General features: G+C 40.8%; 1 protein-coding gene across 1 annotated transcript in view; it reads right to left on the reverse strand.

The window, feature by feature from the left end:
- Positions 1 to 797: 797 nt before the first annotated feature.
- Positions 798 to 16,237, reverse strand: part of HSD11B1 (hydroxysteroid 11-beta dehydrogenase 1) — a 32,311-nt gene continuing 16,871 nt past the window's right edge. The window contains exons 5-6 of the mRNA XM_036866058.1: positions 3,020 to 3,163; positions 798 to 1,413 (exon numbers count right to left, since the gene is read on the reverse strand). Coding sequence (XP_036721953.1) covers positions 1,196 to 1,413; positions 3,020 to 3,163 — 362 coding nt within the window. The 3' untranslated portion in view covers positions 798 to 1,195. The remainder of the gene's footprint in view (positions 1,414 to 3,019; positions 3,164 to 16,237) is intronic.

Genomic DNA, 16,237 nt, shown 5'->3' on the forward strand with positions numbered 1-16,237 from the left:
GTGGCGCGGTGGTTGAGAATCTGCCTGCCAATGCAGGGGACATGGGTTCGAGCCCTGGTCTGGGAGGATCCCACATGCCGCGGAGCAACTAGGCCCGTGAGCCACAGCTACTGAGCCTGCGCATCTGGAGCCTGTGCTCCGCAACAAGAGAGGCCGCGACAGTGAGAGGCCCGCGCACCACGATGAAGAGTGGCCCCCACTTGCCACAACTAGAGAAAGCCCTCGCACAGAAACGAAGACCCAACACAGCCAAAAATTAAAAAAAAAAAAAAAAAATCTCCTTTTCATTAACCTCTACTAAAATGATCAAGTTTGCCACTCTTACCTGTTGGGGGACCTGGCCAATATAGGGATTTATTGAGTTGCTAATGTTTTGTTTCCTCTTTGGCTGTAGTCAAGTGATGCCTGGCAAGTGTTTGATAGATATTTGTTGAATGAATGAATGACTAAATGTGTGAGTGACAGGATTTGAACTCCAACCCCTCCTCTACAAACTTCTAATATACTACTGAGTGTTCACATGTAGAGTACAGTTGCTTGATGCACTCTGAGTACAATAAACAAGTGTAGGCTCTGTGGCTCCAGTTTCCAGGAACCTCCACTTCTTTGGATTTGCCCTGGTTGTTCATACCCAGATGTTCTCCTTCCCAGAGGAGCAGTATGAAATAATATAGAGTATCTGAAATATACAAAATGGTAAAGACACGATGTTCACTAAATGAAGAGCAGGATGATTTCTTCAACTCAAAAAGAGATAAAAGGTTCATATCACAAAATAAGAAATGTACACTGAAAAATTTCACATGTATAGGTTATGGTTTTAATGGAGCCGTACTGAATGAACTGAAGTTACAGCCATGAGGTATGAATTTATAAAGTTTATGTGACCTTTATTATAATTAATATTGACTAAGCATTATAACATTATTACATATGAGATAAATTTGATATAACTATCTTGTAATTATATCTATTGTTACTATCAGTTTCACAATTGCTGGTTCATGACATTCGTACACTTTCTACTGTATAAGTGTTAGAGGAACTTCTTTAAATTGTGAGATGTGATATGTGACTTGCTACCCCCTGGGAACACTCATATCTCTCTGGGGAGATACCTTCGTGATGGAGCTCATGTAAATATCAGGCAGAATTGTTCCCAGCTCCCTTATCATGCCTAGCCCTAAGGAAGTGCCTAGTTGTTTATAAATATTTCCATATTATAATTTCGTAAGGAGAGAAATTCCAAGATCTTTCTCCCTGGATTTCCCAGCAGGAAAGGAGTCAAGACCGAACTGTCATAATACACTTCCTTTTGGCGCAGAGCTCCCCCTTTGATAATCTCCAGGGCACATTCTTCCTTTGGAGATGCTTCTGCATTGTATATCCCAGCAGTTCCTGTCATGGCTGTTTCTGTAGAACGACAAGAGAAGAGTGGGGTTATCTAAGACTAGTAGAGTCTACACGATAGAAGGCCTGCAGACACCAACAGCTTAGCTTTTAGGGGCTGTTGGCCAGTGCTTGCTCCGCAAGGTCCACGGGCCCTGGCAGGAATACGTGGAGAAGACTGGGTATGTTTAGGGCCTATTGGGCAAAGGGAGGCTTAGTGTTCATACGGGCCCCATCTAACTGGATGAAGATTTGTGGAGGCAGCTGGAGGTTACTTGTTGGGAGATTTGAATCATACTCCTCTCTTGGGTGTTTTGGCTGGAGTGAGGGAGTAATATGGGGGAGCAGAATGAGGATAGAGGTCATATGATGGGAAGTGTCAGTGGGCAAAACCAGAGTGAGGTATGATAACGACTACTGATTTATAAAAGGAAATGACGGACGAGAATCCAGGCCTTTGCTCCCTTGTCAACACCAACCACTTTCACTTAGAAGGAAACTATTGTTACCTGCTCTCTTCCTCCAGGTATTCGTGTCCTTCGTGCCCAGCTTCTCTCTCTCTCTCCATCCTTGTTTCACTGTGTTTCTTTGTCTCTCTCTCTCTCTCTCGTTCTGTAACTACTACTCAATTTACTCAACTACTCTTAAAGTTTTCTATTTAAAAAAATTTTTAATTTTAATTTATTTATTTGTCTGCGCGGCATGCGGGATCTTAGTTCCCCAGCCAGGGACAGAACCCGTGCCCCCTGCAGTGGAAGTGCAGAGTCTTAACCACTGGACTGCAGGGAAGTCCCTTAAATAAAGTTTTCTTATCATACTTGCCACATGTTTTAGATAAACTTGCATTTGGACTTACAGAAAAGTTGTAAAAATTGTGCAAAGTTTTTCCTTATATCCTTCAATCACAACAACATAACCATTGTACAATTATCAACAATAGATACGATAGAATTGGAACAACCTTACTAATTAAACTGCAGACTTTATTTTTTCACTAATATCCTTTATATATTCCAGGATCTTATCCAGGATTTCACTTAATAGTAATTTCTTCTTATTTTCCCTCTTATCTCTGACAGTTCCTCAGTGTTTCCTTGTCTCTCATGGCCTTGATGCTGTTGAAGAGTACTGTTCAATTGATTTGTGTAATGCCCCTCAATTTGGGTTTGTCCACTGTTCTTATAATTAGAATGAGGTTATGAATATTTGGTAAGAATACCCCCAAAATGATACTGTGTCCTTCTCAGTGCATCATATCAAAGGGCCCATGATATCTATGTCTTATTACTGGTGTATTATTAAGGAAAACAAACTCACATTTGGTAAGTCTCACATAGGAAAATAATGGCCATTGAGTTTTCATGAGGACATAAGGTGTTCAGAATTGGGTCATATGATGAGTGTGGTGTCACTCAGCACACTTGGTGGTCAGAATGGAAAGAAGGGTCAAAGAGCAGTCAGAGGCTCCACTAATGACAGTGGAGCCCCTTCATTAAAGGGGGACTAGCGCTGTCACTGGTTTTCATTGCATGACACACGACGATATCAGGGAGTTCAGCACCCTCTTTACCCACAATGGTAAGAAAGACAATCCATCTACAGGCCATTTATTCCAATCTCTTGACCTTACCTGTGTCTATGAGGCCAAGGATACAGAGGGTGATCGACACATTGACATTGGTCACTGCATATTCCACCCTGACAGAGGAGAAGAACCCATCCAGAGCAAACTTGCTTGCAGAATAGGCAGCAATTAGTGGATTAGCTGTTTTCCCTAAATGATATAGAGATGGGTTAACACGGGAACCTATTTCAACTCTGACAGAGCTGATCTGTGTTTTATCAGTAGCAGGCTTTGTAACCCCTGTGAAGTCCTTTTACCCTTTGAGTCTTCATTTCTCTCTACTCCCCAAAGAGATTATTATGCTGTGTTGAATTTCTGAAAGAGAAAAAACATTAAGGTATCAAAGAAACTCCCCTTGATGAGACTGGGATGCAGTGTGGAGTGGGCTGCAGGAAAGCCTTCATTGAAGAGGGATTAGTTAAATTTTTAGTAAAGATGGTAAATAAGTGGATTATGAAAGAGTCATGTAATTCCACAGCTGCTAACTTTTCCACCTCTGACCCAAGAGCGCTGGAATCCAAGGGTTTGGCAAGGGCTCTCTACACAGAGGCCTATCACTGATTTACTTTCTATGCAAGGGGAATGAAAACTCCTGTCTTTGTTTTCTACTCCATATCACTTTTCTTACTTTCATCAGCCTGGTTAATTCTCACTCAGTTTTTTGGAGGATATGTGGACATATGCCTGATAGCATAACCTATTCATTATACCCTTTCCAAGAGGAGAGAGTAGTGGTGTCCTGAGACCTTAGACTCTTTGCTCAGCATTATTATAACAGCTACTTTAAAATCCTTGTCTGCTAATTCTAAAATCTGGGTCATTTTAGGACTGATATCCATTGATTGCCTTTCCCTCCTGAGTGTGGGTCACATATTCCTATTCTTGTATGTGCAGTAATTTTTCATTGTATCCTTGATATTGAAAGAGTCTCTGGATTCTGTCATATTCCTCCAAAGAGTATTAATTTTTATTTTTTATTTTTTGGTGAGCAGTTAACTTGGCTGAAACTCTGTGTCTCTTGCAGTAGGTACCAGATGAAATCTCTGTTTAATTACTTGAATCTTAACTGGGCTTCTTGGTATCTACACTGCCCTGTGAGTATTTCAGGGGACAAATAGAGATTTGCGAAGGGTTTACATACAGAATTTGGTGCTCTTGAACTGTGGCTCTTTCCTTTCTGGGATGTTTCCCTTCACTTTCCAGCTGCTACAGAAACCCCAAACTCTTCCTTCTGCTTTTACAAGGTAGTAAGATGGCAGATTTCAATCCTAAAAATGACACTGATTGGGGTCTGCCCTTGAGCACAAGCTACAAAATTGGGAAACTCATCTAGTGTCATTTCCCTCTCTCAAGTGCCAACAACTCTCCAGTTTCTCCTTTTGATTCTTCTCTTCAGTGCTTTCAATGGTTGTTTTCTGTATTTTGCCCAAGTTTGTTATCTGGAGAAGGTTGGTCTATTAGGTATTACCCTGCCATTATTGGAATTGGAACCTCTGTGAGTTTTTAAAATATAATGAAGTTTCATTCCAAATCAATGAAGGAAGAATGATTTATTCAGTAAAGATGCTGGGAAAGTTGGTTAACTAATTGGAAAAAATTGTTAGCTCCTTGTTTTATGTCATATATCAGAAAATGATACATGGAAAATTATGGCAGGTGGTGTTGTCTACCCAATATCCATTTCCCTTTCTTTAATAAAAGAATCTAATTTTGTTCAGGATAGCAATGTATTCAGATAAAAATATTTACTTCTTCAAGATTCCCTTGCTCTTTTGGGTAGTCATGTGATCTAAATCTGGCCAATGAGAAATCTAGCAGATGGGGTCTCCAGGAAAGATATTGATTACCTGATAAAATAGACAGATTCAGGTGACATGCAGCTTTTACATTTTGCCCTTTCTCTTTCTTTCTAAGTAGACTACAGATGTGATGCCTAAAATTGCAGTAGTCATTTATGAACTTGAGGGAAAGCTGTATATTAATTATATAATTAAGGATTATAGAACAAAAATGTGGAATGAGCTTAGATTCTTGAAGATATAGTAAGTCCATCAAACCAGCCCTGAACTTATTACCTGAGAAAAGGAAACCCTATTTAGTGTTAAGCCATTTTAAGTGGAGTTTTTGTTACATTTGCAGCAGAATGAATCTCCTGACTGATTAAAAAATTCAATCATAGAAAGAGGATAATATAGGCAAACACCAGATTCTTGTTTATGAAAAATCATTCTAACATAAAAGTAGAAAAACATGTAAAGACAAAGAATATTTTACTATACAAAATGTTAAATTTCTATAAGTCAAAATGGTAACTATAATAATTTCACTATAAAGGTAAAGGGTAAATGATAAACTAGAAAATCATTTTCAACATATTAGTCAGAGAAAAGCTTAATATCATCAATCTTTAATATATAAAGAACCCTTAAAAATTCAAAAAATACAAACAAATCTCTGTAGGGAACCACTCCATCTTCAATCCTCAATCATGAGTTTTGGCTTGAGATAACTCTGCAGTCAAGTTCCAGGAATGGGTGTGTAACATAGGATGTCCAATCAGAGTTTCTGATACCACTGGGTTACTGACTAGTCTAAGGCTGGACCAAAGACCCAAGCAGGGCATCAAGATACATTGTTGTTGCTTAACAAGAAATTAGTTCCCTTTTCTTCCTCTGTATCAGAACCCCAACTGAATTCATGTTTCCACCTGTTGCAGAGACTGCAGTATTCTCTCCAAATGTCTTCTGCCCCTCTTCCTTAGCAGTAGAATCCCTGATTTGTAGCTGGGCTCAGTTATCTGGAATAAAGTCCACATTTCTCAGCTTCTTTCAGCCAGATGGTGCCAAATGACTAAGTGCCATCCAATAAGTTGTACACAGAAGTGTGTCATGTGATTTCTGGGATATGTCCTTAAAGGAGGAAATCAGTCTCTCCCTTCTCAATCCTTCCTCCTTCTTGGTTCCTGAAGGTTGACCCCAGAACTATCATGGACCTTGAAGTAGAAGCCGTATGTTGAGAATGGCAGAGCATTTAGAGAAAAGGAAGGAACGTGGGTGACCATGGAGCTGCCATCCTAGCCCTATACTGCTTACCTCCAGACTTGATTTGCCTTTTAACTTGTTACATCCACTGTTATTTTAGGTTTTCTGTGTCAGAGAGCTGCATCTAATCCATGTCGAGAGTCTCCCTCACTTTTATGTAGCTCATGTGCCAAAGGAAAGCTGATACCATCTCTAACTCTAGGGGTGGCTTGCATGATTTATTTAATACCATCCTCCTTGCCCATGATTGTTACAGGAATGGGCATGGGGCCCAGTTTGGACCAATGAGACTTCAGCAGAATCTTGTTGGAGTGTCTGGGAAAGTGCTTTGTCCTTATGGGAGAGTTTCTTAAAGTAGAAATCCTGTTTCTCTTCTGCTGGACATTTCTGTGTATGGATATGGGGGCTGAAATTGCTACATCTATCTCACTGTCAGCCTGAGGATGAAGCCACACGTGGAAGAGAGCAGAGCCAAGAGAGTCACGGACACACTGAGCTTGAGCCAAGTCAGTTGCCTGCCCTGCATCTGGACTTCCAGCTATGTCAATAATTTTCCTTGTGGTTTAAGTCAAAAATAGATCCAAATTGTTTATAAGAATAGCATAATTGTCAAAACTATGAGTTCTCGAGTTAGGTGACCTGGGTGTGAAATCCCAAGTATACCATTTCTTAGCTGTAATATGTGGATAATAATATTACTAAGCTGAAGTAATCCATGCAATAGACTTAGCACAAACTGACACTTAGAAAACACTTAATAAATGCTATTATTAGTAGTATTAGTATTTCAAATTGGTGAGAAAAGCATGAGCTGTTCAAAAAATCACGTTGGAACAAATAGCTAGCTATTTGGAGAAAAGAAAAATGCCATTCTAATAAATAAATTCAAATTATATTAGAGAATATATGTGGAAAATAAAATAATAAAATATGTGGGAATATATAACCTCAAGGTAAGAGATACTTTTTAAAGCATGAACTCAAAAGCATATGCTATAAAGGAAGAAATAAAGAGGTTTGAATATATGAGATTTAAAAAGCTTCAGTGTACTAGAAATACTCGCCATTGCCTTCCTACACACATCCCCTTCAAAAAGGTTTTGTCTTTCCATCTACAGAAGGTCAGGTCAGTGGTAGTTAATATGCACAATGGCTTGAACACGTATCATGGTCTCTCTCTCAAGAAACTGAAATAAGCAACAGCAGGGTTCTAATTAGCCCCTGTGGATTTTGAACTAAAACATCATGTAAGATTGGGACTGGGGTAGCCATTTCCAGTCATGGAAAAGGATAAGTAAACAGACAGACAAAATAAGCGGCCACATGGAGCAGACAAACAAAATAATCATAAAAATTGGAGCTAAATAACAGCTAACATTTACTAACATATATTTAGCTCTTATATACTAGTTTAAAGTCTAAAGGCTAAATAATTGCCTAAGGTTTCATGGTTAATGAGTTGGAGAACTAGGGTTCAAATTAGAATTCAAACTTGACTCTAGTGGCCCACACTTTCAAGCATAAGGTGGTATTTCCTCTACATAAGTCATCATTCTTTATATGAGTGTTTCTCAGGAGCCATGTGTCAAATCCAGCCATTCCTGAGTGGGTGAAGATTCTCTCTACTCGACAGCTAAAAGCCCCAAATAGGCAAAATTTATGAAAAGCAGAAATATTTTCACTTAAAAAAATTTACTTATTTAATTTATTTATTTGGCTGCGTTGGGTCTTTGTTGCTGTGCGCGGGCTTTCTCTACTTGTGGCGAGCGGGGGCTACTTTTGTTGCAGTGTGCGGGCTTCTCATTGTGGAGGCTTCTCTTGTTGCGGAGCCCGGGCTCTAGGCGTGCAGGCTTCAGTAGTTGTGGCACGCGGGCTCAGTAGTTGTGGCTCGTGGGCTCTAGAGCGCAGGTTCAGTAGTTGTGGGGCACGGGCTTAGTTGCTCTGCAGCATGTGGGATCTTCCTGGAGCAGGGCTCGAACCCATGTCCCCTGCATTGACAGGCAGATTCTTAACCACTGCACACCAGGGAAGTCCCAATATTTTCACTTTTAAGCTGACAGATGAGGGTACCCGTAAAAAGATAGGGCTAGTTACTCCTAGTCCCTTTGTAGTAGTTTCCTGGGGCTGCCATAACAAATTTCCACAAACTTGGAGGCTGAGACAAGAGAAATTTATTCTCTCATAGTTCTGGAGGTTAGACGTCCCAAACCAAAGTATCAGCAGGGCCACATTCCCTCTAAAGACTTTAGTGGAGAAACCTTTCTTGTCTTCAAGCTTCTAATGTCTGCTCCTCATCTTTGGTGTTCCTTGGCTCGTAGATACATCAATCTCTGCCTTCACCTTCAAAATTTTGTGTGTGTCTATAGCTCTTTTATTTTTATTTTTTGTAAAATGTGTGGCTCTTTTTTAAAAAAATTTTTTTGAATTTATTTTTGGCTGCGTTGGGTCTTCGTTGCTGTGTATGGGCTTCCTCTAGTTGCAGCGAGCAGGGGCTACTCTTTGTTGGGGTGCGCGGGCTTCTCACTGTGGTGGCTTCTCTTGTTGCGGAGCACGGGCTCTAGGTGCACGGGCTTCAGTAGTTGTAGCACGTGAGCTCAGTAGTTGCGACATGCAGGCTCTAGAGCACAGGCTCAGTAGTTGTGGTACTTGGGCTTAGCTGCTCCGCAGCATATGGATCTTCCTGGACCAGGGCTCGAACCCGTGTCCCCTGTATTGGTAGGCGGATTCTTAACCACTGAGCCACCCAGGAAGTCCTGCTCTTCTTATTAAGACACTTTTCATTGGATGTAGGCTCACCTAGATAATCTGAGATGACCTCATCTTGAGATCCTTAATTACATCTGCAAAGACCCTTTTCCATATAAACTCACATTCACAGATTCCAGGTGGACATATGCTTGGGGGGGGGGTCACCCTTCAGCCCATTATACATACCCTTTAGATGATGATAAAGATATTGACTATGGCATTTCATAATGTATATGTTCAGGTAGCAACAAAAATGCAGAAGCAAGGGACCACGTGAACCCATAGCCTGCATTCCCATAGCAGTGATTTTTGTCCCACTAATGGAGCTTAGTGTATTCCATTTTTCTATTCTTGATTATGACTTAGGTAATGGTCAAAATACTAAAAAGGATTCTAAGTTATTTTGCAGGAGAAAAGAGACAGATTTGTTTTTATTGTTGTTGTTCCTGAGAGGAAGATGAGAAAAGAGAGAAAGGGAAAGAAGAAGAAAGGAGAGGGGTACGGAAGGAGCCATGGCAGAAGAGTTTTTGAAAAATTCATCAGATAGCTGTATGGTTTCAAAAAACGTTTTAAATGGTGAAGAGAAATACTGAATTGACATAGAGATGGCCAACAGGCACATGAAAAAATGCTCAACATTGCTAATTATTAGAGAAATGCAAATCAAAACTACACTGAGGCATCACTTCACACTGGTCAGAATGGCCATCATTAAAAAGTCTACAAATAATAAATGCTGGAGAGGGTGTGGAGAAAAGGGAACCCTCCTACCCTATTGGTGGAAGTGTAAATTGGTACAGCCACCACGGAGAACAGTATGGAGGTTCCTTAAAAACTAAAAATAGAGTTACCATGTGATCCTGCAATCCCACTCCTGGGCATATATCCAGAGAAAACTCTAATTTGAAAAGATACACACACTCCAATGTTCATTGCAGCACTATTTGCACTATTTACAATAGCCAAGACATGGAATCACCTTAAATGTCCATTGAGAGATGAATGGATAAAGATGTGGTACGTGTGTGTGTGTGTGTGTGTGTGTGTGTGTGTATATATATGTATATATGTAAAATGAAATATATATACATATAATGAAATATTACTCAGCCATAAAAAGAATGAAATAATGTGATTTGCAGCAACACGCATGGACCTTGAGATTATCATACTAAGTGAAGTAAGTCAGACAAAGATAAATATCATATGATATTGCCTATATGTGGAATCTAAAAAGAAAAAATGCAGATGAACTAATTTACAAAGCAGAAATAGACACACAAACATAGAAAACTTACGGTTACCAAAGGGGAAAGGTGGGGAGGGATAAATTAGGAGTTTGGGATTAACATATACACACTACTATATATAAAATAGATAACCAACAAAGACCTACTGTAATACAGGGAACAATACTCAATATTTTGTAATAACTTATAATGGAAAAGAATCTGAAAAAGAATAGGTATATTATGTATAATTGAATCACTTTGCTGTACACCTGAAACTAACAAACACACACACACACACACACACACACACACACACACACACACAAAATACTGAACTATTAGACAAGGGTCAATATTGAACAGACTACTGAAAGTTTTTCATCTTTATTATGAAAATTATGCATGAGGTACATTTTAACCTAACTACCTATGGGAACTGTCAGTTTTTCAGCTGAAGGCTGCAGCTGTCATTGACATTCATTACAACCATATTTCATTTCTTAAATTTTGTGACCTGCCACTGACCTGCAAACCTTTAAACCAGTAGTTCTCATATTTAATTCCCGTAAGCACCATGTGTCAAGAACAGGCAGTTTTGAGCCCACCTCCTCCTCAGATTCTTCTAGTTGGTGTTTTGGGGTAGAGGCTGTGCTGAAGGGTTCAGTAGGAAAAAGGGTCATAAACCATATCTAGGGTGGTTTTAAGGGTGAATATGGGAGCAGGAAAGGTATGGTGACATAAGCTTACTGAACCTGATCTAGGAACTTACAGGAGAAATGGAGGGGGAAGGTCTTTGGAAGGGGCTGAAGTCTCTCACAATGATAACTGGATGAGCCGTCAGTAAATTATGAGTTGTTGGATCTCTTTAAAGCTCATACTAGTATGATCAGGGAAAATATCTGTCCCAAATCTAAAGTGGATATTCAGGTGAAGAAACGTATTGGACTAACCAGGAAACTTCACCTGCAGGAGGTAAGTTCTGAACTCTACTTTGATGAAAGAAAGTGCAGGAAGGGCCAAGTTGGTGGGGGAACGGGGTGTACAAAGACTAGAGGTGGGAATGAGTTAGTTACAATGAAAAGCCAATGGAACAAGAAAAATAACAACAAAGTTTATTATATTTTCTCCTCTGTAGACGTATAGGCTTATAAGCACTTATCCAAAGCCCTTAGGGCCTGATGTGCTATGGAATTATTTTTGGAATTTAGAAGATGGTGTGAGGCTTATACAGTGTATTACATAACACTCCCAGTAGGGCCTGGGGAGGCATCCTGTTAGGAAACACATTATTATTTCTGCACTAAGATATTTGAAAGTTCACACAGAGATAAAGGCTTTAAGTAGCCTCACTTTAGTTCAAGTTAAATTAATTACAGTAAGTCCCCTACATACAAACGAGTTCTGCTCCGAGAGCACATTTGTAAGTCCACTTTGTTCGTAAGTCCAACGAAATTAGCCTATGTACCCAACTAACACAATCGGCTATATAGTACTGTACTGTAATAGGTTTATAATACTTTTCACACAAATAATACATAAAAAACAAACAAACACAAAAAAAGAAAACATTTTTAATCTTACAGTATAGTACCTTGAAAGGCACAGTAGTACAATACAACAGCTGGCATACAAGGGCTGGCATCAAGTGAACAGGCAAGAAGAGTTATTGACTGGAAGAGGGAGAGGAGGTGAGAGATGGTAGAGCTGAAGGATTGTCAGCAATAGGAGATGGAGGGCAAGTTGCAATTTCACTCACGCCTGACATTGATGGCACAAGTTCTGGTTCCTTGGTGGATTCAGTTCTATCTACCCTCTTGAAAAAATGATCCAGTGATGTCTGGGTAGTAGCTCTTTTTTTTCTCATCATAGATTACACAGTAGCACTGGATTGCATTCTGAACAGCTGCTGCAACCTTCGAGTACCGTTCTACATTCGGGTCCTGTGCCTCAAAAACTAACAGTGCCTCCTCAAATAAGGAAAACTCCCTTGCCATTTCCTGCATCGTGAATCTCTTTGGTTCTTCAGTTACTTCTTCCTCTTGTCTCTCTTTGTCCTTTTTCTGGACCTTCAATACCATCAGGTCCTCATTAGTAAGCTCCTCGTGTTGCACATAAACAGTACTGTACAGTAAAGTACACAAAAGCACAACCACTTGTAGAGGATGCATGTACGTAGCAATGTACATCAGACACATGAACTAACTTATGTAATCGGACATTTGAATGCATGTTCGCATCTTTGAAAGTTTGCAACTTGAAGGTTCGTATGTAGGGGATTTACTTGCATATAGAATTAATTATTTTAAAAAAATCCTTGGTTTTCAGAGTTTTTTTTTTTTTTCTTTTACCCCACACAGCTTTTTGGATTTTGAAATTGCAGATAAAGGATTGTAAACCAGTCTAGGCTCGCTAAAGGAAAGCTGAAACATATCAAAAAATAGAAAAAAGAGGAAAGAGGAAAAAACCTCCTAGGTTCTCATGATTCCAAACAATCTTGGTGCATTTCGTTAAAGTCTGTTTTCTCTTCACAGCACTATTCTTAATCATCTCCCCACATAATGCTAATTAGCTTGTGTGAGGAAACCTTTGCATTCTGCTCTAGGTAAAATATATTTCGAAGTTTCAGAGAGCTGAAAAGGGCAAAACCCCTCTAAAAACACAGACTTCTATTTTTCAAAAAGGATCTTTGAGCTAAGAGGCCCTGGTCAAAATGGAATAAATAATATGTAACAGGATGTTAAAATACGAGTTTTCCTGCTCTAATTTCAGCTGAGGTTCAAAGACTGAGAACGTAGTAAATGGCAAAAGCCTCCATATTCTGAAGGGAGGTTCCAGGCTACCTGTACACCTTATGTGGGATGTGGTTACACAAACAACCCCCCCCAAAACCCTAAAAATAAAATCTAGTTTGCAACACGTAGACCCTTAACCATCCCAAGGGAATAAAAAGGGCCGAAGGTGAAGAGGTTGGAAAGGACAGGCGTTAGGGAGAGGAAAAGAACAGCGTCTCAGTGAGCTTCCAAGAAGAAGGGGTTAATCCTTGTGAGGGGAGCTTCAAGGGCACCTCGTGGAGAACTTGTCCCCAGGAATTTGAGGGGCACTAAGGGCTGGGGTTTGACCCAACCTGAGAGGCACTGGTTACGGGCAAGGCCACTGCAGAGCTAGTGCAAATTGTGTCGTATGTAAGGGAACTCTCCCTGTGGGGGGCCTGAAATCCAGCCCACACTCTGCTTGCCAACCTGCGGGTCTTGTCCCAGGGCTCATCCCTTCTCCCCTAGAGTCATTTCCAGTCCTGCCCAAAAGGACAGCCCTATGTGATAAGTGTATTCGCCTGTACTCCCACTGTATTCTCAGAGTCTGAGGGAAATAACATAAGCAACTGCTGCCCAGCTCACAGGAAGAACTGTCAATATCCCAGCAAGGACCTCCAAAGAACCCATGAAAGCACCCAGTGGAAGAGTCAGGTGTGGTCATCCTCCCAGTTCAGAGAACATGAGCTTTCAACGTGCACTGTGTCCAGAGGAGACTGATTCTGTAATAGCTGGGTACCAGCCAAGGAAGATCTTTCCTACCCCGAACTTTTCTTCCCTGCATTCTCCCTTTCCTTTTATAGGAGAGGCTAGAGGGAGCCTGATGAGTAGGGAGATGGGGAACAGGAGGAAAAGTTGAACACGTGTCTCTTTCCTATCCCAGGTCTCCTATGACAACAGGTTCAAGTTTGATGAGGGGAGAAGCTTTACTTAAATTACAAATGAATGGACATTTTAATTACTGAAGTGAGATCTTTCCTGAGACTGGAAGCAGCTGGAGAATCTTTTATTATCCTAGAGTGTTGCCATCTGCCCTCAATCACAACCAGGTTCAGAGAAGAACTCACCCATAGAACAGGTCTGAAGGAAAGAATAAGTTTGTTTTCTGATTGCACCTTATGAGATCCACTGTTCAACCATTGCTCATAAAAAATATGCCAGAATATGAACCTAATTAAATCAAATGAATAAATGAATGAATGAATAAATAAAACAAACAAATAAATAAACTGTTCTAATATGCATGACTCAGTCATGAAAGTGAAGGGATTAGAAGCCTGAGTGCTTTTGCTCAGGGTTAAGTTTTGGTTTATGTAGGGAGAATGGAGCCCGCAGTGAGATTTATCTTGTGGGAAGTTTTAGACCACAAAGAACCAGAGCTATGGTGACCGTATTTTCTGAAGCAAAATATGGGACATGGAATCTGACAAGAAAGAGTGCAGACTTGGTGATAAATGGGACAGACTGCAATTAGCTCTGTCCCAGAAACGCAGGGACTTAGCCACTGTAGAAACAGCAAGAGCCAGAGAGCTGGCAGATCAGCTGTGCGCTGGAGCTTGTTAGCTGAGCAGAAGAGGTCAAAAGCAGGCCTCGGTGCTTTTGTTCATCCACTCTACACCCTCCATCCCCAACTGCTTTGCTGAGATCTTGAAATTATTTCCATTTCAAAGGCAGATTTTAAACTACTTTAATTGAGAACTCAGAAGAAAGTGCACAGGATTGAAAAGCTTCATTCCTGCATGCCCTTAGACTTTCAGAGTGACCCCAGGAAAATGTGCCACATCCTATATTGAGCAAGTCCCAGCTTGAGGTTCATCAGGCCTCAAAGGCTGGGTCCTGCTCATTTTTTTCTAGCTCTTCCTAGAATATTTTTTCTCAGCTAGGACCCTCATGGTCTAAACTCTTTAGTTGTTTGGGTTGAGTTGGGTGCTAAAGATAAATCCATCTCTTTACTCCAAGCTTTGGTAGCCTGAGGTGTCGTCATAGGTATTGAGACAACCCACAATTATCCAATAATAATTGAAATAATGGGAATGGATGGGATTGTCCAGGGAGAGTATGTCGGGTGAAAAGAGACACAAGGGCTTACAATGGAAAGAATCCTGAGGAAACCAACAAGAGAGAACTGAGACAGGCAGTCAGAGCAGCTAGAGGAAACCCAGGGAAGGATTTTGGCTGAAGACAAGGGAGTGTATGGTGTAGAATCAGCACAAAATCCTGCAGAGATGAGATAAAACCTGTAAAATTTCACAAGGCAACTTTGGCAAGAGCATTTCTGTGCAGGTACGGGACCTGGGAAATGTAGCTCCTCTTTAGAGCCTTAGCACATCTCCCAAGGCAAGAATAAAAGAATAGATTTTAAGAACCCCCATAGTTGAAGGGTGGACCAAAACCAGTTCCACCAGCATCACCACATCTCCCACATGCAGCCTAGATAGTTGTGCTTAGAGAGAGGAGAGTTGTCAGTGTCCTATGTGTTCATCTACCAGAGGTCAGTTCATCCACTAAGGGTCAGGTTCATCCACCAAGGGTCAGGGGAGGCATTTGCATTGCCTTCATCTTAATCAGCATGAGAGGGGCTTCAAGAGGATTTTTTGGAGACCTTTACAAGTTTCCCTGGAGTTTGGGGATTGGTATTTGACACACACCTGGACGTCTAAAGGCAAGAGGCAGGGCTGGAACTGCTCTAGCTTGAGAGTAAATCTGAGTGCATTGTGGGATCAAATATATCCACACACAGCAGGCTTCCCAGAGACCTGGGAAGGGTGAAGGGGGACTGGCTTGGGGTCACCTACTCAGGGATGGTGGGTAGACTGGGTCAAGAAGGCTGGATTTATTGTAGCCCTGGAGCTGAGGAGGACACTTTAAAGGAGTGAGCTAGAGGGACCACTGTTCATGCCAAGGGGGTCTCCTGCAGGGGATCTCTGAGGAACCCAAGATAAAGCCCCACAGAATCCACCCTCACGTCCTCCAAGTCAATAGAGCCCTAAGATGGGGATTTTTTTCCTTTTGAAATAATTTCAGATCTATGGAGGAGTTGCAAGAATAGTACAAATGACCCACCCCTCTTCCTGAGCTATTTGAGAGTAATTGCTATAATTTAGGTAGTTGCTGACCTGCTATCCCATCGCTCCTGAATATGTTAGCATGCATTTCCTACATGTCCCTACATTCTCCTACATAACCATCCAAATGAAGAAAGTAATTTATTAGTTTCTTAGAACTGCTGTAATACATTACAATAAGCTGGATGACTTAAGATAACAGAAATGTATTTTCTCACAGTTCTGAAGACCAGAAGTCTGAAATCAAGGTGTTGTCAAGGCTGCACTCTTTCCAAAGGCTCTAGGGGAGGGAGAATCTTCCTTTGCCTCTTCCAGCTTCTAATGCTGT

The sequence above is a fragment of the Balaenoptera musculus genome, chromosome 1 (assembly GCF_009873245.2).
Source record: "Balaenoptera musculus isolate JJ_BM4_2016_0621 chromosome 1, mBalMus1.pri.v3, whole genome shotgun sequence".
NCBI lineage: Eukaryota > Metazoa > Chordata > Mammalia > Artiodactyla > Balaenopteridae > Balaenoptera > Balaenoptera musculus.